Consider the following 25,784-nt stretch of genomic DNA (forward strand, 5'->3'; position numbering starts at 1 on the left):
AGCCCCCCCGGTCCCAGCTCTGCACACTCCCAGGGGCGTCCCCTGGCCTCTGCCCCCCACTCCAAGGCAGAGGGGACCGGAGGGTCCCCCCGCTGCGGGGCAAGGCTCAGGATCCCGCTGTGGGGCAGCCTCTCCCCCCGTGTCCCTCCACACCGCCTCCGTGCCCCCACGCTTGCGCCTCACCGCCCCCCGGCCCCCACGCAGCCCCAGGACCCCTGCCCGTGCCCCCCAGGGCTCAGCCCCACAGCACCAGCTCCTCCCTGCTCCCCACCAGCTCAGTGCCTTCGAATAAAGGAGCCTTTCGGCCACCCCGGCGTGGCAGCGTGTGGCGGGGGCCCCGCGGAGCCGTCCCCATGGCGCAGACCCCGAGTGCCGAGTGTCCCCCCACCTGGTGAGCCCCAAGGGCTCTTTGTGGCCCTTGGGGCTGGGGACAATGCAGTGGGGGGGGGGGGGTGGCACAATGGGGGCGATTGTACAATGGTGGGGGGGCACAACCTGCACATGTCCCCCAGGGGGCCCTGCCTGGTCCCATGCCCCCCAGGCTGGCCCCGCGGCCCCTCTGCGCCCCCTCCCCAACTGTCTGCATCCCCTCCGCGCACGGCCCCGCTGCCCACATCGCTTTTATTTCTCTCCAGTTGATTAAAAAAAAAAAAAACATGGGGGGGGTGGGGTGGCTGCCCCCCCCCCCCAGCCCAGGCTCACACACATGGGGCTGTGCTGCCCCACGGCAGCCCCCAGCCCCACGGATGTGGCCCAGGAGCCCTGTGGGTGCCGGCACCCCCTTGTGCATGGCAAGGCCCCTGGCCGCACTCGAGCTGCAGGGAGGGGGGCACGGCTCCGGCTGCCACCCAGGCTGCATGCCCCCCCCCCCCAGGCTGCGTGCCCCTGCCGGTGCTCAGGGGGCTGCGGGGCCCACGGCGAGGCGCAGCGCCACAGGCAGGTGGTCGGAGCGCGAGGCCAGCTGGGTGATGAAGGAGATGCCCTCCACCTCCTGCAGGGAGAGCAGTGGATGTTGGGGGGGGTGCCCGCGGCACCCCCCAGCCCCGTCCCTCTGGCACTCACCTCACGCAGCTGCCGGTCGTCGCGGTGCAGCCGGTACAGCACGTAGTCCACGCGCCGCCCCTGCCAGGCGTCACCGGCCTCGGGGTCGAGCTGCCCACTGGACAGGATGGGGCCCGCCAGGAACTGCCGCCGGCCCCCGGGCTGCGAGAGCGTCCTGGGGGGGCACGGGGGTGAGGGGAGCCCCCAGGGTCCCGCACCGGGGGGGGGGGACAGGGTCCTGCACAGGGGGCCGTGGGGGGCCTGGGGTCCTGCACTGGGGTGGGGGGCACCGTCCCACACAGGAGGGGACGGGCACCACAGCACCACCCGAGCCTGCATCCTGTCCAGCAAGACACGGGGACACGGTGGCACTGGGATGCGGTGGCACGGGGATGCGGTGGCACCGGGATGCATTCACACATGGATGTGGTGGCACAGGGACGCGGTGGCACGGGGACACAGCAGCATGGGGCTGTGGTCAAACAGGCGCACGTGGCACGGACACGGTGATGCGGGGACGCGTTCACACAAGGATGTGGCGGCGCAGGGATGCGGTCACACGAGGATGTGGCGGCGCAGGGACTCGGTGACAGGGACACAGCGGCATGGGGATGTGGCGATGGGTGTGCGGTGGCGGGGGACATGCAGGTGCAGGGGTGCAGTGACATGGGGTGTAGTGACACGGGGGGGAGCCCTGTGGCTGGGATCGAGCCCCCTCCCCTGGCCAGGGCAGTTTGGGCAGGGGCGTCCCTCTTCCCTCTTCCTCCACCCCATCGCCCACCTAGGGACGCCGGTGGCCTCCTGGGGACCCGCAGTGCCCAGAGCCATCCCCCCTCCCCCTGGCCATGCCCCCCGGCTGTCACCTCTTCATGTTCTCGGGGGTGGACACGGGCTCCTCGTAGATCTTCAGGTAGTCGAGCAGGGTGCCTGCGGGACGGGGACGGGCAGGGCTGTCAGCGGGGGCTGCGCTGCCCTGTGCCACGTCCCCAGCCAGCCTGGGGCAGAGCAGAGCAACAGGACGGGGAGTGGGGACGCATCCCCATGGCCATGCCCGAGGGACCAGCGCTGGCACATGGGGACAAACCAGCGGCTGGGTCGCAGTCAGGTCCTACCCATGGCCCATGGTTCATCCTGCTTGGGCCCCACGCGGCAGGGGTCCCGGTACAGCTTGAAGATCTCGTGGCTCTGGTTGGGCTCGTCACCTGCCGGGAGCAGGGGACACGTCACTGCCACCCCACCGGCCCCGACAGCCCCCGGCCCAGCACGCGTCACCCGCAGGTGGCGTCCTGCGGCCCCCCCACCCCGTGCCCCCGTCCCCACCTCGGGAGCAGTTGTCGAAGTTGAGGTCCCCACAGAAGACGTCGAAGGCCACGATGTCCCCGTGCTGCTCGTGGGCGTCCTGGAAGAGCTGCACCCAGTGCAGCCCCAGCGTCAGCTGCTCGCTGCGGATGGCGGCGTCGGCTGCGCGAGGACACAGCGTCACCGGGCAGCCCGGCCCCCCACACCCCCCCAGTCCCCCCCCGGTCCCCCCACTCACGTGCGGGTGCCTGCAGGTGGGTGCAGCTGAGGTACCCCACGATGCGCTGCCCCTGCGCGCAGCCCAGCAGCACCTGGGGGGATGCGGAGCTGTCAGCGCACGGCCAGGCAGGGGACGCGGCACCGATCCCTGGTCCCCGCCTGGCAGGGTGGGAGGTGGCGGGGGGGGCCAGGGCCATGGGCTGCGGTCACCTGGACGGAGAGCAGCCCCTTGGCGGACAGGGCGTCCTCGCGGGCGCCGTTGGGGTAGCAGTGGTACTGCACGGCCAGCAGCGGGTAGCGGCTGGCCAGGAAGAGCCCGCTGCCGAAGAGCTTCAGCCCGCAGCCCTGCAGCCCGCGGGCCCCGACGTCGTAGACGATGTGCGGGAAAGATTTGGCCAGCTGCTGGCGCAGGCGGGCAGCAGCGCCCGCGTCGTACACCTCCTGCAGGCAGAGGAAGTCCGCGTCTGCTGGGAAGCGCTCGGAGAGGTCCGCCGGGAAGTGCTGGGACGCGTCCGCCGGGAGGAGCTTGGCCGTGCCTGCCGGGGTGTGCTCAGCCGCGTCCCCCTCCACCTCCACCGCCACGCTGCCGTAGTGCCAGGGGCCACCCTCGCCGTGGGGCCGCGGTGGGCTGCAGAGGGTCCCCCCGTAGCCGGCGGCCTCGCCGTGCCCCGGCGGGATGAGGCTGGCACGGGCGCTGGGGGGCTCGGGGGCGAGCTGCCGGGCGGCGTAGGCGGCGCGCTGCAGCGTCTGGCCCAGGTTGCTGAACTTGGCCAGCCCGCTGGGCAGCAGGCACAGGTTGGCGGTGACAAAGGTGAAGCTGCGGCGCTGCTGCAGGTCCCAGGGCGGCGGGGCCGCGGCCGTCGTGGCGTGATGGCAGGCAAAGGGCCGCCGCGCCGCCTGCGTGGGCAGCCACAGCAGCAGCCCCAGCGCGGTCAGGGGCAGCGAGAGCAGCAGCAGCGCCGTGCACGCCAGCCCCGCCAGCGCCCGCCCGGTGCAGCCGCAGCAGCGGCGGCCCCGTTCCCGCTCCGCCGTCGTCGGCTGCAGGTCCAGGAGCCGGTTGAGGGCCCAGAAGCCGGGGCAGAGCAGCCCCTGCGCCAGCCCGTCGAGGGCTGCCAGCGCCCGGCTGGGGAAGGGGGACTCCCGCAGCACCATGGCGGGGGGCACCAGGGGGGTCCCGGGGCAGGCGTCCTGCTGCTCTGTCGGGGGGGGGGCCGGGTCCGGCGCCGACAGCGGGGCCTGGGGGGGAGAGAGCAGGGTCAGGGCTGCGGGCGGCAGCGGGGAAACGGCGGCACCGGGCACGGCCAGGACCGGGACCCCCCCACCCCCCCGATGCGCTGGGCACAGACCGGGACCCCCCACGACGCACCGGTATGGAACAGGACCCCCCCACCCCCCGCCGGGGCACTGGGCACGGGACCAGGACCTCCCCCCCGATAGCAGGCATAGACCAGGACCCCCCCCCAGTGCACGGGGCACGTACCAGGACCCCCCCCCCCGCCGCACCGGGTACGGACCAGGACCCCTCTCCGGCTGCACCGGGCACGGCCGGGCCCGGGACCCCCCCGCCGCACCGACCCGGCCCCGGCCCCGGCCACGCCACCACCGTGGGAACTTCCCGGGGACGGCCCCGCCCCGCCCCGCCCCCCCGCCCCCGCCCCGCCCCGCCCCGCTGGGGGAGCCCCCCCGCGGCCCCGCGTGTCCCCGGCCCGGCCGCGGCCCCACGCGGGGCTGCCCCAGTGCAGCACCCCCAGTGCAGGACCCTGTCCCAGTGCCACCACATCCAAGAGGGCGCGGGGGGGCACGGGGGGCCATGGCCGGGGGCACCCGCAGTGGTACAGGGGGATGGGGGCGCGCGGGACGGCACACGGGGACGGTGGCACCCCGGCTGGCACCGGGGGTGACACGGGGACGGTGACATGGGGGGGGTGGCACGGGGGGGTAGCACGCAGGGTGGCACCGGGGATGGCACCGGGGGTGGCACAGCACACAGGGCGGCACAGGGGACAACGGCACGCAGGGCGGCACAGGGGCTGGTGGCACATGGGACAGCACGGCACGCGTGGCCCCGCCGCCCCCGGCTCATGGCCAGGGAACCCCAGCCCCAAGCCCCCCGCCCTCGCAGCCCCCTGCTGGGCTCCCCCCAAGCCGTGGCATGGTGTCCCCTGCCCGAGTGCCGGCAGCTCTGTGCCCGCCGTGGCACAGCGCAGCTCCTGGCACCATTCTGCCCGGCTGCGGTGTCCCCAGACCCCCGGGCAGAGGGAGCCTGGGGACAGCGCATCCCCGCCGGGCATCGCCCCTGCCTGCGCCCCTCGAGGCTGCTCCGTGCCCGTGCCGCCCCTCACCTGCCCGCCAGGCCCTTGCCGACCCCGCGCTGCCAACCCCGGGCACCGGCTGCTGCTGGGCTCACAGTGGTGAGCTGGGGCCAGGTGAGCCGTGCGCAGCCGGGACCAGGACCAGGACCAGGACCGGCCGGCCTGGCCCAACCAGTTCCCCAGCACCGCCGTGCCCCGCAGCCGCGCTCCCAGACGGGAAACGGCCCCAGTCCCGTGCCCACATCCTCCTGCCCGTCTCGCCCGGGGCCGGTGACTCCTGCCTGACTCCACAGCCCCATGCTGTGAGACAGCCCCTCCATCCGTCTATCCATCCGTCTGTCCATTCGTCTGTCCTGCCCTCTACCCTGGGAGTGCACGGGGCGCTCGGGGACGCTGCTGTGGTGGGGCTGGTCCTGTGCTCCCCTACCGGACCAGGGAGGCTCAGCCGCAGCTGCTCCATCCCCGTCCCATCCCACAGTCAGGGCACATGGAGCCACCGGGACCGCACTGGGCAGCAGCGTCCCCAGCCCGGGGACACCTTGGTGCCTCAGACCTGCTCCTCGCCAAAACCCCCGCGAGGCACGCGGCCACCGTGCGTCCCATCACCCTGCCCCTCCGCGTGGGGCTGGAGCAGCCCCAGCCTGTCCCGTGCTCTGCGGCGCAGTGGGTGTTGTGGTGTGACCCCTGCCCCACCAGCTCTGCCCGGTGCCGTGGGCGTGAGGACAGGCAGAGGCACGGGCAGGGGGTGACTCAGCCGAGGTCCTGCCTGTCCTGGCGCTTCCCGGACACGGTGCTCGCTCGGGGCAGCCCTGACTCCCACAGGGAAGTTAATTTGCGGTCACGAGCACATGAGTGCGAGCAGGACGCGGCCCCTGCCCTGCTGTGCAGGAGGCGGTGTTGCCCCCCTACTGGGCACCGGGACCATGACGGGGTCCCCAGGCTGTGCTCGCTGCGGGACACGGCCGAGCCAGCCAGGCCCCGCTGTCCCCATGAGCAGTGACCCCTGAGCCACCTCCGTCACCAGCCACGGGTCACATCCCACAGGGACACCGTGGCTCAGCCACGCTTGGCTGACGATGGCCTGGGCCTGCCCAGTGCTCCCTGCCCAGGCTGCCCGCGGCGGGCTCGGAGCCAGCAGCGCTGCAGGCGTGGACCTGTGGTGCTGGCAGCTCTGCCCCCGTCCATCCCCCGTTTGCCCCCGGGCCCCCCTCGCGGTGCTGCTTCTGCCCCTGCGGTCGGGTCACTCCAGGCCACGCAGGTGGCGGCGGCGCCGTGCCCTGCTGCCTGCAGCACGGCTCCGTCCCTGAGCTGCCTCCCTGGCTCCCTGCCCGCGCTCCCCCGGGGCCACGCCACCGCCCGCGTCCCCGCGCTCACCTCCGCGCCCTGCGGAGCCGGGGGCCATCGCCATCGCCGCCGCCACCTGCCCGCGCGTGCCGCAGCGCGCTCGGAGCTCAACAGCTCGCAAACATCCGCTCGGCGCCGGCCGCCCCGCCGACTAATGACCCGCGGCCTTGGCCGTGACCCGCTGCCGCCTGCCCCGGCCGGATGGGCGCATTCCTGCCGGGATGCGTGGCCCAGGTCGCCCGGCACCGCGGCCCCTGCCCGGCACCGCGGCTCCCGCCTCCATGCGCCGGGGCTAGCGAGGCCGAGGTGGCGGCGGCGCGTCCCCTGCTCTGCACCTTGCCCAGCGCCAACGCCCGCAGCGGTAACCCCTTGAGTCCTGGGCTGGCGGCACCGCCGGGAGCAATGGCGCCCGGTGCTGATAAGAAGGAGAGATAAGGCTCGGGGCGGGGCGGGGGGGCCGCAGGAGGCCGTTTCCGCCTTGGGGACCGTGAGCAGCCCTGTCCCCAAGGGCAGGGGCAGCCCCCCCCCCCCCCAATTTGTCCCCTGGGGGCAGACACGGGGTGCAGAGCAGGTCCCTGCAGACCCCCCCCAAATCCCCCCTCAGCAGGCAGCAGTGCCTGCCCCTCTGCATGGGGAGGGGGCGACCCCCCACCCATCTGTGTCCACCCCATCCTGGCTGCCCATTGCCCTCCTGCTGCCCTCAGGACTGGGGGGGCCACAGGTGTCCCCCCACCCCCCAGCAGCCTCGGAGCCATTGCACAAGGTGGGGGGGCAGAGGGACGCGGGGCCGGGTCCCACCAACGTGGGGGAACGACTGATTGCCAGGGGCCAGTGCTGCCCCCAGGGTGGGAAATCCCCCCACCCTGCCCCCCCACCCCCACATTTCTGCCCCTGTCCCTGTCCTGGGCCCCCCATCATGGCCGACGGGGTGGGCACCGGCGTCACGGTGAGCGCCCACTGGGGCAGCGGCGGCTGCAGCGCCTTTTGGCACGGTGCCGGGGCTCCAGCCTGCACTTGTGGGAGGGGGCCCCCACGGCCTCACCCTGCGTCCCATTCCTGCTCCCTGTCCCCATCCCCACCCTGCTCCCCGTCCCCATCCCCGTTCCCCATCCCGCTCCCTGTCCCGTCCTCATCCCCATCCCTGTCCCCGTCCCAATTCCCGTCCCCCTCCCCGTCCCCTCCCCGTCCCCTCGCCGCGCTCCCCACCTCTCCCCAGGCCGTTCAGCCGTCAGCCCCACTTCAGGTACCGCGTTTCAGGCGGTTTGGCTCGAGCAGCGCCTCTTCCTGTGCTCCTTCCCCTTCCCGCTGCGGTCAGCGGCTCCCACGGCGGCAGCAGGGCTGGGGGCACGGCGAGGGCTGGGGTCGTGGGGAGGGCGGGGGGCACGGCGAGGGCAGGGGGCATGGCACGTGCTGCCCCCAGCCCCCAGGTCACTGCCACCCGCGGCTCCCTGTGCAGCCCCTGTCCCCTGGCACAGCTGGGAGGTGCTGGGGGGTGCTGGGGGACTCTGGGGGGGGACTGGGGAGCCGTGGGGCCTGTGCACCGCTGTGCACCCCCACTTGTGCATAGGGCCCCTGGCACCCCGGCACTGCCTTGCACGCCCGACGTCAACGTCACCTGTGTGCCCCAGGGGACCCGCGGGGCTGGGGCGAGGCCCCAGGCAAGGCCGTGGCTGTGGGGACAGGGAACGCCGGGGGGGCGGGGGGCAGGCACCTTGTCCCCTCTCCCCCCCGTGCCATCATGCCACAGGTGTCCCAGATGCCCGTTCCCACCGGCGGCAGCGGCTGCCCCGGCTCTCACATCCATGTCAGAGCCGCTGCCGCCATGCAGAAGTGAAAGTGAAAGGACAGCAGCCTCCAGGCACGAGCTGCTCCCCCCGCACGGCCCCATGGCCGCAGCCCCACTGCTGGCACCCTGCCTGCACTGCTGCCCCCGGCACTGCTGCTGCCCCCGGCACTGCTGCCTGCACCCTGCCTGCACCCAAGGGCACTGCCACCCCCCAGCCCCCCAGCCGGCTGCCTGGGCCATGGCACCGCTGCTGGAGCCAGCCGGGGGCGCTCCCTGAGTCATACACATCACAGGGGGGGCATTCACGACCCCACAGCCGGCTGCTCTGTGGGCCAGCAGTGCCCAGACACGCTCGTGCCCACGGCCATGCACATCGCTTCACGCCTCGCATGCCCCCTGCTGCACGTGCTGACACAAAGGTGGGGGGGGGGGCACCGGCACCACGTTATTGTTATATCACTGCCACACCAGTGCCCAGCGAGTTGGGGGGGGGGCTTTAATGGCTGCGGGGGGCTCAGCTGAGGAAGAGCGGCTTCCCGTCCTCACGCGCCAGCTCCTGCAGGCACTCCAGCAGCACCAGCGCGTCCGCCCGCACCGCCGGCGGCACCGTCTCGGCCACCACCCGGCGCAGGTGGTTGGGGCTGGGGGTGGCGCAGGCGTCAGAGCCGGCCGTCTCGGGCAGCTCCCGCAGGATGCCAAAGGTGTTGACCAGGGACTCAGCCAGCACCGGGTGCACCTCGGGGTTGTAGCCCAGCGCCCTCAGGCGCGTCATGAGGGTGACGTAGCGCCGCGCCATGGCGGCACAGTACTGCTCATCAAAGACACCCGGCGAGCTGCTGAAGATGGACTGTGGGGGGAGAGGTGCGGAGGGTCAGCATGTGTGGTGCTGGGACACTGAGCGCCCAGGGGTTGCATGGAGACCATCCCATCCCATCCCATCCCATCCCATCCCATCCCCATCCCATCCCATCCCATCCCCATCCCATCCCATCCCCATCCCATCCCCATCCCATCCCATCCCATCCCATCCCATCCCATCCCATCCCATCCCATCCCATCCCCATCCCATCCCCATCCCATCCCATCCCATCCCCATCCCATCCCCATCCCATCCCCATCCCATCCCATCCCATCCCATCCCATCCCATCCCATCCCATCCCATCCCCATCCATCCCGTCCCGCCCCCATCCCATCCCATCCCATCCCATCCCACCCCATCCCATCCCCATCCCATCCCCATCCCATCCCATCCCATCCCATCCCCATCCCATCCCCATCCCCATCCCATCCCATCCCATCCCATCCCCATCCCCATCCCCATCCCATCCCCATCCCCATCCCCATCCCATCCCATCCCATCCCATCCCATCCCATCCCCATCCCATCCCATCCCCATCCCATCCCATCCCATCCCCATCCCCATCCCCATCCCACCCCATCCCATCCCCATCCCCATCCCATCCCATCCCATCCCATCCCATCCTCATCCCATCCCCATCCCATCCCATCCCCATCCCATCCCCATCCCATCCCATCCCATCCCCATCCCATCCCATCCCATCCCATCCCATCCCATCCCATCCCATCCCCATCCCCATCCCGTCCCGCCCCCATCCCATCCCACCCCATCCCACCCCATCCCATCCCCATCCCATTCCCATCCCATCCCCATCCCATCCCATCCCATCCCATCCCCATCCCCATCTCATCCCATCCCATCCCCATCCCATCCCCATCCCCATCCCCATCCCCATCCCCATCTCATCCCATCCCATCCCCATCCCATCCCCATCCCCATCCCCATCCCATCCCATCCCATCCCATCCCCATCCCCATCCCCATCCCATCCCCATCCCATCCCATCCCATCCCCATCCCATCCCATCCCCATCCCATCCCATCCCATCCCATCCCCATCCCCATCCCCATCCCACCCCATCCCATCCCCATCCCCATCCCATCCCATCCCCATCCCATCCCATCCCATCCCATCCCCATCCCATCCCATCCCATCCCCATCCCCATCCCCAGCCCACCCCATCCCATCCCCATCCCCATCCCATCCCATCCCCATCCCATCCCATCCCCATCCCATCCCCATCCCATCCCATCCCCATCCCATCCCCATCCCCATCCCATCCCCATCCCATCCCCATCCCATCCCATCCCATCCCATCCCCATCCCATCCCATCCCCATCCCATCCCATCCATCCCCATCCCCATCCCCATCCCATCCCATCCCATCCATCCCCATCCCCATCCCCATCCCATCCCCATCCCCATCCCATCCCCATCCCATCCCCATCCCATCCCATCCCATCCCATCCCCATCCCATCCCATCCCATCCCATCCCATCCCCATCCCCATCCCCATCCCATCCCATCCCATCCCATCCCCATCCCATCCTCATCCCATCCCATCCCCATCCCCATCCCCATCCCATCCCATCCCATCCCCATCCCCATCCCATCCCATCCCATCCCATCCCATCCCATCCCATCCCATCCCCATCCCCATCCCATCCCCATCCCCATCCCGTCCCCATCCCATCCCATCCCATCCCCATCCCCATCCCCATCCCCATCCCGTCCCCATCCCATCCCATCCCATCCCCATCCCCATCCCCTCCATCCCCCACACCCCATCCTTCCCCCACCGCCATGATCTTCTCGGGGATGTTGCTGACGGTGAAGCCGTAGAGCCGGGACCGCTCGGGGAAGATGTTGGCGAGGATGCGGCGGTCCAGCTGGAAGGCGATCTCCCCCACCAGGCGCTCCCAGTGCCGGGCATCTGCGGGAGGGGGGGGGGGCAGGTTCTCACCACTGCCCCCCGGCTGTCCTGCCCCCACAGCCCCTCACCCCAGGACCCCCTTCCAAGCCGTGGGGCTGCTTCTGGGGTCGCAGGGGCTTGGGGCTGCTCACAGGCGGGATTTCCCCATGGAGAGGGGATTTGGGGGCACTTGCAGGGGTCTGATATGTTGGGTACGAGGGGGAGCCCCCACCCACTGATCCCACCCAAAGGTGATCCCACCCGCACAGCTGGGCCAGCTCCATACTGGGAGCACTGGGGCAGGCGGGAGCCAGGGGTGGTGGGAGCAGCTCTGTCCGGGGGGCAGTGGGGACATCGGGGGGTGGCCCAGCGCACTCCGACCCCCGTCCCCCGGCCTGTACCTCGCTGGCTGGCGCCATGCGGTGTCTGCGGGGTGGCGGGTGGGCGCTCGGCAGCTCTGGGTGACTTCCGTGAGGGCTCCTTGCGCCGGACGTCGGGGAGCCGCAGGTCCAGCGGCTTCTGCTGCTGCTCCTGGGGACAGCGGCTCCGGCGGCACCGGGACCGGGGTCACCGGGATCGAGGTCACCGCGATCGGGGTCACTGGGACCGGGGTCACCGGGGGGCCGGGGCTCTGCAGGTCCGGCTGCTGCACGCTGGGGCTCCTCTGCTCTGGCTTCTGTGGGTCTGGGGGCTGCTCAGGGGGCAGCTGGCGCTCCAGGGGCAGGCTGAAGTTGCCATACAATTCGGGGGGGCAGGAGAGCCGCAGGTAGTTGCCCCCCACGGAAGGGTTGCCATACATATTCACTGGCACGGCTGCAGAGACAGGCACGGTGGTCTCGGTCCCTGCCCTGTGCCCTGTGCCCCCAGCACCTCCCGTCCCCTTCCTGCAAGTGGGGGCACACGTGAGGCCGTGGTGAGGGGACAGGGACGGGGACACAGGGAGCTGCTGCCTCCACCTGGGGACTCCGGGGCTGCGGGTGCTGTGGGACGCCCCCATGGGTGTGCACAGCACGGGGGCTGCAGGGCGGGGGTGGTGCAGGGAACCCTGGCTGGGGGTGCCCACGGGGGAAGGGTCCGGCCGCGGGTCCCGCACACGGCCGCACGCACGCGCCCCAGGCCCTGCGGTTACTCTTGTTCCCGGTGATGGGTGAGAACAGGACGGTGCCGATCTCCGTGCCGGGCAGGGACGTCTCAGACGTGATGCTCTGCGGCTGCAGGTTGAACCACGTGGGTGACAGCGGGACGCTTTGGTTCTGCGCCGACTCCCTGTCCCACGCCGCGCTCGCTGCAGGAGGGGGCAGGCGTTGAGCCCCTGTCCCCCCGCAGCCGGCTCACCGCGGTGCCGGCCGCCCCTGACCTGCGGTGCCGCCGGCGGGGTCTCCGGGGCTGTCGCGGGGCGTGGAGACGAGCAGGGGCTGGATGCTGGGGTGGCCGCGCAGGATGTGCCGCAGCTGCTGGTGCTCCTTGATGAGGTTCACCACGCGAGCCAGCTCCTCGTTCTCCGCCAGCAGCGCCTGGATCTCGTGCCGCAGCTGGTCGTAGCAGGCGAAGACGGACAGCCCGGTGCGCGAGGGGCGGATGGCGGGGAGCGGCTGCATGGCCCCCTGCCCCAGCCCCCCGCTGGGTGCGGGGGCCGGGGGGCTGCTCCCACCGGGCATGGGAAGCCCCTCGGTGGTGGTCAGGCACGGGACGAGGGTGCCAGCAGCTGCCAGGGCGTCTCCATCCCGGGGGACGTGTGGTTCCGAGGGGGATGTCACAGAGGACCCCCCCCCCGGCACGTGACACCCCCCCCCCGGCTCCATGGTGCTTGGTCCTGGCAGGCACCCGTGCAGCCCCTGCAAGGAGGGTACAGGTGGCACCCGCGGGGCGCGGGGGTGCTGGGGGCTGGCGGCGGCAGGCGTGGGGAGTGTGGGGAGGGTCATGGTCGTGGTTTTATGGTTGTGGTTGTGGCTGCGGTTATGGCTATGGCTGTGGTTGTGGTCACGGCTATGGTTATGGTTGTGGCTGTGGCTGTGGTTATGGTTGTGGTTATGGATACAGTTATGGTTACGGTTACGGTTACGGTTGTGGTTGTGGTTATGTTTGTGGTTGTGGCTGTAGCTATGGTTGTGGTTGTTGTTATGGTTTTATGGTTATGGTCGTGGCTATGGTTATGGCTTTGGCTACAGTTATTGTTATGGCTGTGGTTATGGTTATGGTTATGTGTGTGGTTGTGGTTGTGCTTGTGGTTATGGCTGTGGTTATATTTGTGCTTATGGTTGTGCTTGTGGTTATGGTTACGGTTACAGTTATGGTTGGGAGGAGCTACACCCGCCGCCCCGCAGTCCCCTTGTGCTGCACGAGGTGGGCAGTGTCTGGCACGGTGCGGTGGCTGCGGGTGCCGCATCCCAGCTGCGCTTGAGGCCGGCGCAGAGAGGCCTGACCCCTCTCCACCTGCTTTCCCCCCGCCCCGCAGGAGGACCCCCCCGTCGCCAGCCTGCCATGAAGTGCTGCAGCCACTGCGCAGGCAGCAGCGTGCCGGAGCCAGATGCGCGGCCGCCCGCTGCCTGTGCGAGCCCCTCCTGCTGCTGCGACGCCCGGGGGGGCTGCGCCGGCAGCTCCCTGCCCTGCCCCGGCCCCGCCAAGCGTCCCGGCAGCCCCAGCGCATCCACACGCTCTGCCGAGAGCCTGGGGGGCTCCGGGGGCTCTGCTGATGCCTCCTCGTCTGCCGGCAGCGCCAGCCTGAAGCCGGGCACGGAGGAGGCGCTGGGCACCATGCTGGCGGCCTCCTGCAAGCTCAGCCCGGGGCCGTCGGGGCCAGGCCCCGCCATCGACCGCTCCTTCATCACCACCAGCCTGGCCGCCCAGATGCTGGAGGAGTTCCTGAGCCAGCAGGTGCCGGCGGCGGCCACCGAGGTCCCCCCGGTGCGCGAGGACGTCCCCGAGGAGAACAACCGGCCAGGCCCCGTGGCCCACACCGCCTCCCTGGAGAGGCTGCGCCACCACAACCGCCGCTTCCAGCGGGCCAAGGCGCGCTTCCAGGGCCACGGCGAGAGCCCGGGCCAGGCGCTGGCGGCCGGGCCGGAGGGGGGCGGCGGGGGAGCACCCCGCCACAGCGCCCGGCCCGAGCCGCGCCACGGCCCGCCCTGGGGGAGCCACGGCAGCGGGTGCTGCGGGCAGGGCGGCGAGGTGCTGTGCCGCGGTCCCACCTGGCACGCCTTGCACGGCTGCTGCGCCACCGTGGAGGTGCTGAGCAGTGCCTGCCCCTGGGAGCGGGACGGCGGAGCTGCGCCGTGCCGGGAGTGCGGGCACGGCTGGGGGCTGCCCGGGCACCCGGTGCCGCACGGCCCCGGCCCGTGGCTGTGCAGGCAGGGCGAGCCGCCCGGCGCCCCGGAGCGGTGCTGCGGCAGTGCCGGCAGGCAGCGGGACGCGCCAGGCGCTCGGCCCACCCGCGGCCCCGCGGGCAGCCCCACGCACGGCTGGGCCACGCGCACCACTGCCGCCTGCGCCATGCTGAGCCCCGAGTCGCGGATCTGCCACGGAGCTGCCACCACCGTGATCAGGGCGGGCAGGATCCCGCACTGCGAGCCCCCCACGGACAACCAGGTAGGCGTCGCGGCGCAGAGCCGGCTGCGGCCGGGCAGGACGCTTGGCATGTGGCAGCACCAGCAGCTCTGTGCCTCCTGGCTGCAGGGCCCCCCCGGGATGCCGAGCTGCAGCCATGCAGAGCCGGGCACCAGCCCCCTGCGTGGCTGCGGCTGCGGCTGCCCCCCGCGCTGGAGCTGGGGCAGGAGCACGGAGGAGCCGTGCCGGGAGCCGGACGGGGAGCGGAGCCGCCACCGGCACCGGGAGCCAGCGGGGACCCTGGCGCGGGGCCGGGACCCCGGGGGGGAGCCGGAGGGCCCGGTGGCCTGGGCCCCCCCGCAGCAGCGCCCGGGCGCCGTGAACACGGTGCAGCTCATCGCCAAGACCTTCGAGCTGCGGGCGCAGCGCGACGCCGCCCAAGCCGAGCGCGACCGGCGGCCCCCGTTCTGTCGCGGGGGGGGGATGTTGGAAACCTCCCCCCAGGAGCCCCGGGGGCCCTGCTCCCTTGGGTGCTGCAGAGGGCACCCCCGGGCCAGGGGCTCGCTGCGCCCCGAGTGCGGCCGGGCACGGGGGGCAGCTCAGCCCTGCTGCGGCTGCAAGGCCCGGGGGGGGCTGGAGGGCGCGGGCTGCGCCGAGGGCGAGCGGAGCGGACGGAGCCAGCGCTGAATAAAGGGGCCGAGGCGGCTGAGCCCGACGGCTGTGCGCTGCGGGGAGGATGTGGCGTGGGCGAGGGGGGGACGCTGGTACCCTGCCCGCCAGGCGGGGACACCCTGAGACCCCCGCCCCAAACACGGCTGTGCCCACCCTCGCCCCCATGCCACCCTGGCTGGGGAACGAGCCAGGAGCTAAGGGTGAGGAGGGGTCTCCTCCTCCCACCTCGGGGGTCTCAGCCTCAGCCTCTGGCTCCAAGGCTCTCCACCACGGTGGCATCCGGAGCCCACGCACGGCTGGGGGCCCGGAGAGCCCCCAGGGCCGGGCAAGCCCCCAGCACTCGTGGGGCGTGTGTGGGCAGCAGCGTGGGGAGGGGGCAGCCGCATGGGGAGGGGGCAGCAGCATGGGAGGGAGGAGCTGGGGGCCTGGGCTGCACCCCAGGGTGCAGGTGGGTCGGGGGGGGTCAGGAAAGGAACGACGACACCGGAGAGGTGAACTAAACAGTTTTATTAACGGCAGAACCGGAGCCACAGAACGGGGTGAGGACGGAGCCTCTGGCCGCGCGCGGAAGGGGCTGGGGGTGCCGGGGGTGGTGGGGGCCCCGCAGGGACGCTCCGGCAGCAAGCGGCGCCTGGCCCGGTGGGACCCTGCTCGCAGCTCTGCCTGAGCCGGGGGTGCAGGAGCCCCCCCCGGGCCTGCATGGCCGTGGGGAGGGGCAGGGGGTGAGGGCAGAGCACGCGTGCGGGGAGGAAGGACGGACGGGGCGAGCTCCACCGCGGGCTGGGTGAGAAAGTGCTTCCAATTGTCATTCAACGCGAGGGGGGGGGCGCCTTATTCACAGCGGGGGAGGAAGCGGGGGCTGAGCGGGGGGCGGCGCACCCGGCACGGGGCCCAGGCTGCCACCCGTGGTGCCGGGCACCCTGCGCCCCCCCGGCAGCTCCTGGCCGCGGGCAGGGAGGTGGCAGGGGGCAGAGAGACTCTAAGAGGGGAACGGACAAGGGGGGGGCGATGAGAACACCGAACGGAACGTGCTGGGGCGAGGGGAGGGCGCCGCGCACCGCGGGGCACGGCTACTTGTGGCGGTGGGGACCCTACTCCTTGGCCCTGCCGATGATGGCCAGGATGTAGAGGAAGATGTTGATAATGTCTGTGTAGAGGTTGAGGGCGGCGAAGATGTACTCCTCGGGGCTGAGCGCCAGCTGCTTGTTGCCCAGGATCATCTGCGTGTCCACCGCCAGGAACTGCAAGAGACGGGCAGGCACGGGGTGGAGGCAGCGCCCCACGAGCGGGTCACCCCCTCGCTGCCACGGGGATCCTGCCGATGGCTCGGCCCCCAGGGAACGACCGCTTCGAACCCTCTTTTTGGCGTCCCCACTCCCAGGGAGGCTGTGGGCTCCCTCCCCAGCACGCCAGCACTTACACAGGTGAAGAGCAGGGCCCCCAGGGAAGCGTAGATGATGTCCATGATGCGGTTCCGGATGAAGATGCAGAGGATCGAGAAGAGGATGAGCACGACGAGGCAGATGATGAGCACGCCCCGGCAGGAGGTGAAGTCGTACTTGGTCTGCGGGACAGCGCAGGGTCAGCCGGCCGCATGGAGGGAGGAGAGCCGGGGGTCCCCGAGTCTCCTCTGCCCCGAGCCCACCCGGCCCGGCACGGCCCCCCCAGCACGGCCCCCCCAGCACTGCCCCAGCCCCACAGGGAGCCGGGGGCCGCCCGCCCGCCGCCACCCCCAGCGCGCACCTGCAGGGAGAAGATGACGACCGTGAAGCAGACGACGACCGTGATGCCCACGGCCATGATGACAGCGTCAGTGTTGTAGAAGCTGGCGATCATCCCCACCATGTAGGACAGGCTGACGGTCAGGATGGACTGGGGGGGACAAACAATGCATCAGCCGGGCCCAGCCAGCCCCGTCTGCCCCTCGCCACGCGCTCTGGCTGCTCACTCCCCGGAGAAGGTGCTGCATGCACTGGGCTCTGCTGTTTTGGGACAGACAGACCCCCCCGCTGCCCAGACCACGCCAGATGAGCCCCACTCCAGGACAGTCCCTTCCCCACAGCAGGCAGGCTGCAGGGCCCCGCGCTTTCCCAAGATGTTGGGGAAGCCTCGAGGCACCAGCGAGCTGCCCTCCGCCCCACAAGCCGCTCTCAGCCCCATGGGCTCCTCTCAGCCCCACGCTTCGCGAGCCGTGGGGCCAGGCAGGGCGGGCAGGAGCTCACCAGTGCGACCAGGTTCCAGGGGTGCTTGCGGCGGAAGTCCCCGCAGCAGCTGAGCACGATGAGCGAGATGAAGAAGACGGCGTAGGAGATGTAGTAGGTCCAGACATTGCGCTGCACGAAGCCCTTCACGCCCTTCACGAAGGTGAACACTGCCACGAAGGCGAAGGTGACGGTGAGCTGCAGGGTGAGCACCAGGAACACCTGCGGGAACGGCACGGGTCACCACGGGACGCCCGAGCCCCAGCCCCGCCGGCAGCGCTGGGCGCCGGCCCCCGCGCCCCCACCTTGCGGATGAAGGCCTGCCGGATGCTCTTGTCGTCCCAGTGCGCCGAGGGGAAGTCCTGGTTGTCGTAGTAGGAGGGCGGCCCGTCCTCGTGGTAGGTGCTGTGCAGCGGGGCTGTGGGGGGGGGGGGGCGGGCGGTGAGCGAGGGGCGCGGGGCCCACAGCGCCGCCAGCCCCCGGGGGCAGCCGCTCACCCACTCGGACGCCCGAGCCCCGCGGCACGCGGTGTGGCCGCGCGGCGCCTGGCGGCGGTGGGGGAGAGAAGAGAGGTGGCGGGGCTGGGGGGGCGAGCTCTGCTCCCCCCATGGCTGGCCAAAGGGGGGATCCCTCCTCGCCTTGGGGTGCTGGAGGTCCCGGCCCTGCTGTGCCCCCCTCCCACAGCCTGGGGGGGCTGAGTACGCTCCCCCCACAGCCAGCCAAAGTGGGGATCCCTCCTCTCCTGGGGTGCTGGGAGTGCCCCCACACCGCTGTGCCCCCCACCACGGCCTGTGGGGGCTGAGTACACTCCCCCCGTAGCCAGCCAAAGGGGGTCCCACCTCTGCTGAGGCACTGGGGGTCCTGGCCCTGCTGTGCCCCCCTCCCAGAGCCCGGGTGCCATCGTCCCGTGCCCACCCCCTGCCCGGGGGGCTCCGCGCCCCCCCCGCCCCGTGCCCCCCACTTACAGTCCTGGTCCCCGGGCACCATGGGCTGCGGCTGGGCATATGGCGGCTGGGCGTAGGGGCCCTGCGGGTAGGGCCCTGCGGGGGGGTACGGCCCAGCGGGGTACGGGGCGGGCGGGTAGGGCCCGGCGGGGTACGGCCCCGGCCCCGGCGCGAAGCCGGGCTGCCCGTAGGGCGCGGGGGCGAACGGGGGCGGCGGGTAGGGCCCGGCGGGGTACGGCGGCTGCCCGTAGGGCGCGGGGGCCGGGGGCTGCGGGCCCGGGAAGCCGTCGGCCGTCACCAGGAAGCTCTTCTCGTGGGACATCTTCGCCCGGCTGGGGCTCGGGGCCGCCGCTGCGCTGCAGGGGGGAGAACGGGGGGCAGAGCCCCGGTGAGGCCCGGCGGACATCGCCCGGGGCAGCCCCGGCCCCTCCGCACAAGATGGCGGCCCGGCGGCGGGGACGTTGCCATGGCGACGCCGCCCCCCTCCCCCCCCCCCCCCCGGCCCGGCCCGGTCCCGGTGAGGCCGCCGCCGCCGGGCCCCCCCCGCCATGGCCCGGGTCTGGCCCCCGCCGCCTGCGGGCACCGCGCGGCCCAGCTCAGGCCTGGCTCCGACCCGCGCCTGCGCCACCCCCGCAGGGCCTGGGATGTCCGCGGCTGCGGCCTGCGTCGGGGTCTGCGCGGCCCCATAGCGCCCAACACGGCCCCACACGGCCCCATAGAGCCCCCCCCACGGCCCCACAGTGCCCCACAGCCCCCCACACGGCCCCATAGCGCCCAACATGGCCCCGTAGCGCCACACAGCCCCACACAGCCCCACATATGGCCCCGTAGCGCCCAGCACGGCCCCACAGCACCCCACACACAGCCCCACATGGCCCCACAGTGCCCCACACACAGCCCCACAGCGGGCTGAACTGGCCCCCCACACCGCCCCCCGCACTGCCCCGCAGCAAGGCCATGCTGACGCCCCGCATCGCTCCCCGCACAGCCCCACACAGCCCCATAGCCGTGCCCCAGCAGCACCCCACATCACACCCTACAGAGCCCCACGGCACGGCCCCACACAGCCCCACGGCACGGCTGCACTGGCACCCCACACAGCCCCACAGCACAGCTCTGCCCCGCGGGGCAGAGACCAAGACCCACACCCGGGCCAGGACGGGGAAACCCCTGCTGGGTTCCGGGAAGGGGAAGTGTCCCCACCGTCCCCTGCTATAGGGCTGCGTCCCTGCACCCTGGCAGGCTGCCCACGCTGCTGGGGACAGCCGGGAGCCCTGCTGTGGGGACAAGGAGCAGAAGGCACAGGGGGGGTGCGGTGCGGGGGTGTCACGTCACGGGGGTGGCGTGTCACGGGGGGGTGGCATGTCACGGGGGGGCATGTCACGGGGGGTGGCATGTTACGGGGGGAGTAGCATGTCACGGCGGGGGGACATGTCACGGGGGTGTCACGCAGCCCGGCCATAAGCCGCTTTGCCCTAACGCCCGTAATTCCCCACCGCGGCCTATTTACGGCCCGGCCGCTGCTAATCCCGGGGGCTGCGGGCGGCGGGGGCCCGGGGGCTGCGGGGCCCGGCGGGACCCTGCGGGCCGGGGCTCTCCGGTGCCGCAGCGCCGGGGGGGGGCTGCGCCGCCGCAGCGCCGCCGCAGCGGGGCCGGGCCGGGCCGGGCCGGGCCGTGCCGGGCTCTGCGCCCCCCGCCCGGGCCCGCGGACACGCGTGGGGGCCCCCTCCCGGCCCCCTGCCCGCCCCCGGCCCCCAGCCCCCAGCCCGGGGCCGGGGTGCGCGCCCCCGCTCACCGCGCCGTGCAGGCAGCGCCGCTCCGCTCCGCGCCGCGCCGGGAGGGGCGGGGCCTCGAGGGGGGGGGCGGGGCATGGCGGGGCGGGGCCTCGGCGAAGGGGCGTGGCTACGGGCGGAGCCCGGGCGCTGCCCCGCCCCCGCCCCGTCCCGTTTCGGTTTCGGTTCCGTGCTGGGGCGGGGCCGGGCCCGGAGCGGTGCGCGGGGGGCGTGGGGAGTAGGGGGGCGCAGGGGGGTGCGCGGGGGGCCGGGGTCCCCCGGAGCTGTGCCGCCGTGGGTCGGGGGGGGCCGTGCGGGTGCGGGGGGCGCACGGGGTGGGGGTGTTGGGGGTCGCCGGGCTGAGCGGCCCCCCCCCAGAGGAGGCTCGCGCAGGATGGCGGAGGGGGTGCTGGAGGTGGGGGGCGCCCCCCCCGACGCCGAGGAGGACCTCCTCGTCCTCTACTTCGAGAGCCGGCGGCGCTCGGGGGGGGGCCCCGTGCGGAGCTGCCAGCGCCTGGGGCCGCTCTTCCTCCTCACCTTCGAGAGCCCCCAAGGTGAGAGGGTCGGGGCCGGGCTGCTGCTGGGAGGACCTGGTCCAAACTGGGAGCACTGGGTTGGGGTGTGGGGGGGCCTGGTCCAAACTGGGAGCACTGGGTTGGGGTGCAGAGGGCCTCGGTCCAAACTGGGAGCACTGGGCTGGGCATTGGAGGACCTGGTCCAAACTGGGAGCACTGGGTTGGGGTTTGGGGGGGCCTGGTCCAAACTGGGAGCACTGGGTTGGGGTGTGAGGGGGGTCTGGTCCAAACTGGGAGCAGTGGGTTGGGGTGCAGGGGGCCCTGGTCCAAACTGGGAGCGCTGGGCTGGGCACTGGGGGCCCTGGTCCAAACTGGGAGCACTGGGTTGGGGTGTGAGGGGGCCTGGTCCAAACTGGGAGCACTGGGTTGGGGTGTGAGGGGGCCTGGTCCAAACTGGGAGCACTGGGTTGGGGTTTGGGGGGGCCTGGTCCAAACTGGGAGCACTGGGTTGGGGTGTGAGGGGGGTCTGGTCCAAACTGGGAGCAGTGGGTTGGGGTGCAGGGGGCCCTGGTCCAAACTGGGAGCGCTGGGCTGGGCACTGGGGGCCCTGGTCCAAACTGGGAGCACTGGGTTGGGGTGTGAGGGGGCCCTGGTCCAAACTGGGAGCACTGGGGGTGGGGGGGGAGGTCTGGTCCAAACTGGGAGCGCTGGGCTGGGCACTGGGGGCCCTGGTCCAAACTGGGAGCACTGGTGAGCTGCACCACCAGCCCGAGGTCGGGGCTGTGCGGCATGGGGCAGGGTGCGGGTCGTGGGTGCTGCCCCCAGCCCCCCAGTGACGCTCGCCCTCCCCAGATGCCCAGGGCGTCCTGGCCCGGGGCCCCCACCGGCTGCAGGGCGCGGAGCTGCGGGTGCGCCCGGCCCCTGCCTGGGACCCGGCCGGGCTCCTGCTGCAGGGCGTCAGCCCCCAGACCCCCCCCGAGCTGCTGGAGCTCTACGTGGAGCACGTGCTGGAGCGGCCCCCCGGCACCTACAGCCTGCACCGCACCGGGGACTGGGCGCTGCTGCGGCTGCACGAGCCGCTCGACGATGCTGGTGAGGGCACCGTGGCGGCGGTTTGGGGGCGCTGCGGCCGTGCCGGGCTGGCTGCCCCCTCTCCCTGCCCGGCGCCGTGGTGCTGGGGGTGCCGCAGCCCCTGATCCCAGCGGCGGGAGACTGGGAGCACTGGTGGGCGCTGGGAGGGCTGGGCGGGGAGGTGCTGGTGCATGCCCCAATGCAGCCCCGGCGTCACCGCCGCCTCCCCGGCAGCGCTGGCGGCGGTGGAGGAGCGGGTGCGGTGCCGCGGGCTGGAGGGGGCCGTGCTGGCCGTGCAGCGGCTGCCACAGACCGACAGCGTGCGGGTGCGGGCGCCGGGGCTGCACCGGGACCTGCTGGAGCTCTACTTCGAGAACCGGCGCAGCGGTGGCGGCTGCGTGCGCACCGTGCGGGTGCTGCCGGGGAGCCGAACGGCCATCGTCTCCTTCCAGGAGCCCGCAGGTGAGCGGCCGCATGCTGGCATGGCCTGGGGGGGCCCCGCTTTCTACTTTGCCCCCTCCTGCAGCTTATCCTGGTTGTCCCATCCCTGTCCCCGCAGCGGGGGCGCGCACGGTCCCCGGCTGCACCACGTCTCTCTCCCGGCAGTGGCAGCGCGGGTGCTGCAGCAGCCGCACCAGCTGCAGGACAGCGAGCTGGCCGTCTCGCCCTACTACGAGTTCCTGGAGCCGGCGGAGGAGCTGGACCCCACAGACGCTGAGCCGCCTGCTCCTGGCCATGAGGAGAGCAGCCCGGAGCCGGCAGAGCTCCCACTGGAGCCGAGCCCGGTGCCGTCAGCAGCTGAGTCCGAGCCACGGCTGCAGACGGTGACGGAGGCGATGGCACAGGAGCGCCTGGCACTGCCGGCCCCGACGCTGCTCTTCCTGCGCCGCGAGGACGTCCGCGCGCACCTGGGGCAGCTCCTGGCCGGCTGCGCCGCACCGGCCGGCTATGCCGTGGCGGAGGGCGAGGTGGTGGTGACGGCACGGAGCCCCGCGGCCGCCCGCGATGCCGCCCGCCTGCTGCAGGACGCCCTCAGCCCCTTCACCGTGGAGCTGTCGGCGCGCGAGGCGCTGGCGCTGTGCTCGCCGCGCTGGCACCAGCTGCGCGAGCGGCTGCGGTGCTGCGAGATGCAGCTGGCCCCCGGCACCGGGCGGCTGCAGGGCCTGGCGCTGCGCGGCACGGAGCAGGAGAACCGGCAGCAGCTGCGCGACTTCCTGCGGGACGCGGCGCCCGACGAGACGCTGGTGTCGATGGAGCGGGGCGCGCTGCGCTACCTGCAGCGGCACTACCAGGACCTGCTGGCCAGCATCCCCGAGGTCTCCATGCTGCCGCTGGAAGGCGACGACGTCGCCGGCTTCAGGGTGAGTGTGGGGCCGGCGGGGGGCCGGGGGGTGCTGCCGTGGGCAGGGCTGACCCCGCGGTGCTGTCCCACAGGTGAGCGGGGAGGCCGGGCGGTGCCAGGCCGCCGCCGAGTTCCTGCAGAGCCTCCTGGGCACCGTCAGCTCGCAGACGGTGACGCTGCACTACCCTGGCGTCGCCCGCTTCCTGCTGGACAAGGGTGGGCAGAGCATCCTGCGCCAGCTGGAGAGCCGCTTCCAGTGTGTCCTCGAGCTGGGCAACATCCAGTGGAGCCCCCCGGACCCCCAGGTACGGCCGGCGCTGGCTCTGATGCTGCCCGGGGAGGCCGGGAGGAGGGTGCCAGCGGCACCGGCTCTGTGCTGCCTGCGTGTGCAGCGCCTCCCATCCGTCCCCACAGCTGGAGCTGGCGGAGCTGCTCCCCCCGAGCTGCCGCCGGCAGCCGCTGCCCACCACGCTCGGCTCCAAGCGCCCGGAGTTGCCCGACGGCACTGTAGGAGACAGCCTGCCCCCCGACATCGGTGAGCGGGGTGCAGGAGGGTGCTGGGGGCGTGGTGACCCCCGGGTCAGGTCTGGCTGACGCCGACTTCTCCTCGCAGAGGAGATCAAGGCGCTGCTGGCAGCACTGCGCACCGACGGCGCCCACAAGGATGAGGAGGGCAGAGGCTCCCCCTTGCCCGCCCTGCATGAGGCAGCTCTGGAGCAGCTCGAGGGCAGCTTTGGCGAAGAGTTGGACCCCAGCGATGTGCTCAAGCTCCTCGGCAAGGATCAGGAGCTCTGGGAGATGTCTGACAGCTATGGCACCGAGGACGTGCTCCTGGGCAAGCTGGAGGGCCAGGCAGAGGAAGAGGAGGCGCAGATGCTGCTGGCCATCCAGCAGTCCATGGACAGCACGCGGCACGAGGATGAGGAGCTGGAGCGCGCCACCGCGCTGTCCCTGCACTCCTACCAGGAGGAGCAGCGGGCTGGCCCCGGCCCCGCCTCGGAAGAGGAGGATGCTGGCCTCCTGGCCGCGCTGGAGGCCTCGCTGGAGGAGGCCCTGCCGGCAGCCGACACGGCACGGGTGACGCTGTACGCCTCCTTCGAGCAGGACGTGAGCGCGCTGCCCCGGCAGCTGGAGCAGGCTCTGGAGGCTCGGCTGCGCACGGAGCAGGTGGAGAGCGCGGGGCTGCGGGCGCTGCCGGCCGGCTGCCGCCGCTGCCTGGCCCTGCTGCAGCGCCGGCACGCCGTGCGCCTCTGCCTGCGTGACTCCACGGCCACGCTGCACGGCTTCGCCGGCTACACCGCCGCTGCCGCCCGCGACCTCGCCGTCCTGCTGCAGCGGCTGAGGCCAGCAGAGCACGGGCCCCCCGGGGCGGCGGCACGCTGGGTGCGCTGGGACCCCACGGGCACGGCCGTGCCCTACGAGCCCGCCACCGCCGCGCTGCTGGAGGCGGCTTGGCAGCGCCGCGAGAGGCATCTGGACGTGCTGCTGGACGGGCGGCCCGTCATCGTCGACCTGGAGCAGATGGAGGAGTACGACATCAGCACTGCCTCTGCCCTGCCCATCTCGCGCAGCGAGCCCCCCAGCGAGAGCGCCTGGCACCTGCTCGGTGCGTGCCGCAGAGGGACGGGGGTCCCGCACCGCCACGGGCTGCCCCCCCCTCACCGGTGCCGCGTCTGTTCCGCAGGGCCGGAGGCGTCGGGGCTGGACGAGGAGGTGAGGCTGATGCCGCTGGCCGAGGACTCGGAGGAGTTTGGGGACACCGTGCAGCTCTTCTACGCCACCCTGGAGGAGCTGTACAACAAGATCCACATCGTGAAGGTGGGGTCCCTGCAGGGTGGCGCGGGGCTGGGGTCCGAAGCAGGGTCCTGGTGGGGGTCCCGGGGGGTTGGAGCCACAGGGCCTGAACGCTGCGCGCTGTCGGCAGGTGGAGAAGCTGATCCACCCGCTGCTCTACAAGCAGTACCAGCTGAAGAAGGCCAGCATGGAGAAGGCGTGCCGCAGCCGGGCCGTGGAGCGGGTCCTCTTCCACGGCACCACGGAGCAGTCCAGCCGCGAGATCTGCCTGCACGGCTTCAACCGCAGCTTCTGTGGCAAGAACGGTGAGCACGGGGTGGGGGGGAGGACCACGGGCGCAGCACCACGCGCCAGTGTTGGGTGCCGGCCCCGTGCCCCCGGCGCTGCCGGCTGACCCCTCTGCCGCAGCTGCTCTCTATGGGCTCGGCGTGTACTTCGCGGCCAAGGCGGCCGTGTCGGCGCAGGAGCAGTACTCGCCCTGCGGCACGGACGGCAACAAGTACATCTTCGTGGCCAAGGCGCTGACGGGGGACTACACGCTGGGCAGCCGGGACATGCGGGCACCTCCGCTGCGGGAGGCGGCGGGCGCCCCGCGGCGCTACGACAGCGTCGTGGACAACCTGTCCGAGCCCAGCATCTTCGTCATCTTCAACGACACGCAGGCCTACCCCCAGTACCTCATCACCTGCCGCCGCTCCAAGCTGGGGGCCTGAGCCCGGCGGCCCCCCGGGACTGGCTGCGGGGGGGTCCCAGCGGGGGTCGGGGACGTGGGGATGGCCCCGGGCTGGCCTCAGGGGGCAGGGACAGGTGCGGGGCGCAGGGACGCGGGTGCAACGCATACGGGATTTGGAATAAAGACTGGACGGCTCCTTGTGTGCTGAGACTGGGGGGGCTGAGGGGGCTGGGGGGCTCACCGGGCCCCTTGGGGGTGTGGGGCTGGCAGGAACCTGGGGGGGCCCTGCTGGGGTGGGGGGCGACCAGGGGGTCCCCCCCTCACCTGTCTGCATCTGTGGGTTGGGGGGGGGGGGAGTCGGGAGGTGCCACCCCTAGGGTGGGCTCCGTGGGTGGGCCGGGGGGGCCCGAGCCCGTGGGGTTGGAGCTGGGTGGCCCTGGGCACTGGTGCCACCCGTGGCGCTGATGTTACCCGTGGTGCTGGTG

At 72.5% G+C, this 25,784-nt stretch overlaps 3 protein-coding genes across 3 annotated transcripts; 1 reads left to right on the plus strand and 2 right to left on the minus strand.

The window, feature by feature from the left end:
• Positions 1-669: 669 nt before the first annotated feature.
• Positions 670-4,176, minus strand: LOC118260116 (sphingomyelin phosphodiesterase 5-like). Its single transcript, XM_050716929.1, has 8 exons — positions 4,074-4,176; positions 2,770-3,795; positions 2,579-2,651; positions 2,362-2,502; positions 2,154-2,243; positions 1,905-1,968; positions 1,063-1,216; positions 670-991 (listed from the first exon to the last, which is right to left on the minus strand). Exons 2-8 carry the CDS (start codon positions 3,709-3,711, stop codon positions 896-898), a joined length of 1,560 nt encoding a protein of 519 aa, XP_050572886.1. The 5' UTR covers positions 3,712-3,795; positions 4,074-4,176; the 3' UTR covers positions 670-895.
• Positions 4,177-15,481: 11,305 nt separating this feature from the next.
• GRINA (glutamate ionotropic receptor NMDA type subunit associated protein 1) lies at positions 15,482-19,978 on the minus strand. The gene is made up of 7 exons (XM_035570128.2): positions 19,928-19,978; positions 18,154-18,488; positions 17,494-17,606; positions 17,210-17,410; positions 16,731-16,859; positions 16,408-16,551; positions 15,482-16,228 (listed from the first exon to the last, which is right to left on the minus strand). The coding sequence occupies exons 2-7, from the start codon at positions 18,452-18,454 to the stop codon at positions 16,079-16,081; spliced, it is 1,038 nt and encodes a 345-aa protein (XP_035426021.1). The 5' UTR covers positions 18,455-18,488; positions 19,928-19,978; the 3' UTR covers positions 15,482-16,078.
• A 320-nt stretch (positions 19,979-20,298) lies between these two features.
• On the plus strand, positions 20,299-25,485 carry PARP10 (poly(ADP-ribose) polymerase family member 10). Its single transcript, XM_035570164.2, has 10 exons — positions 20,299-20,458; positions 21,272-21,511; positions 21,725-21,952; positions 22,097-22,851; positions 22,925-23,137; positions 23,247-23,367; positions 23,446-24,438; positions 24,517-24,650; positions 24,757-24,931; positions 25,035-25,485. The coding sequence occupies exons 1-10, from the start codon at positions 20,299-20,301 to the stop codon at positions 25,337-25,339; spliced, it is 3,324 nt and encodes a 1,107-aa protein (XP_035426057.1). The 3' UTR covers positions 25,340-25,485.
• The last annotated feature ends 299 nt before the right edge of the window (positions 25,486-25,784 follow it).

Source organism: Cygnus atratus, unplaced genomic scaffold (assembly GCF_013377495.2).
Source record: "Cygnus atratus isolate AKBS03 ecotype Queensland, Australia unplaced genomic scaffold, CAtr_DNAZoo_HiC_assembly HiC_scaffold_53, whole genome shotgun sequence".
Classification (NCBI taxonomy): domain Eukaryota; kingdom Metazoa; phylum Chordata; class Aves; order Anseriformes; family Anatidae; genus Cygnus; species Cygnus atratus.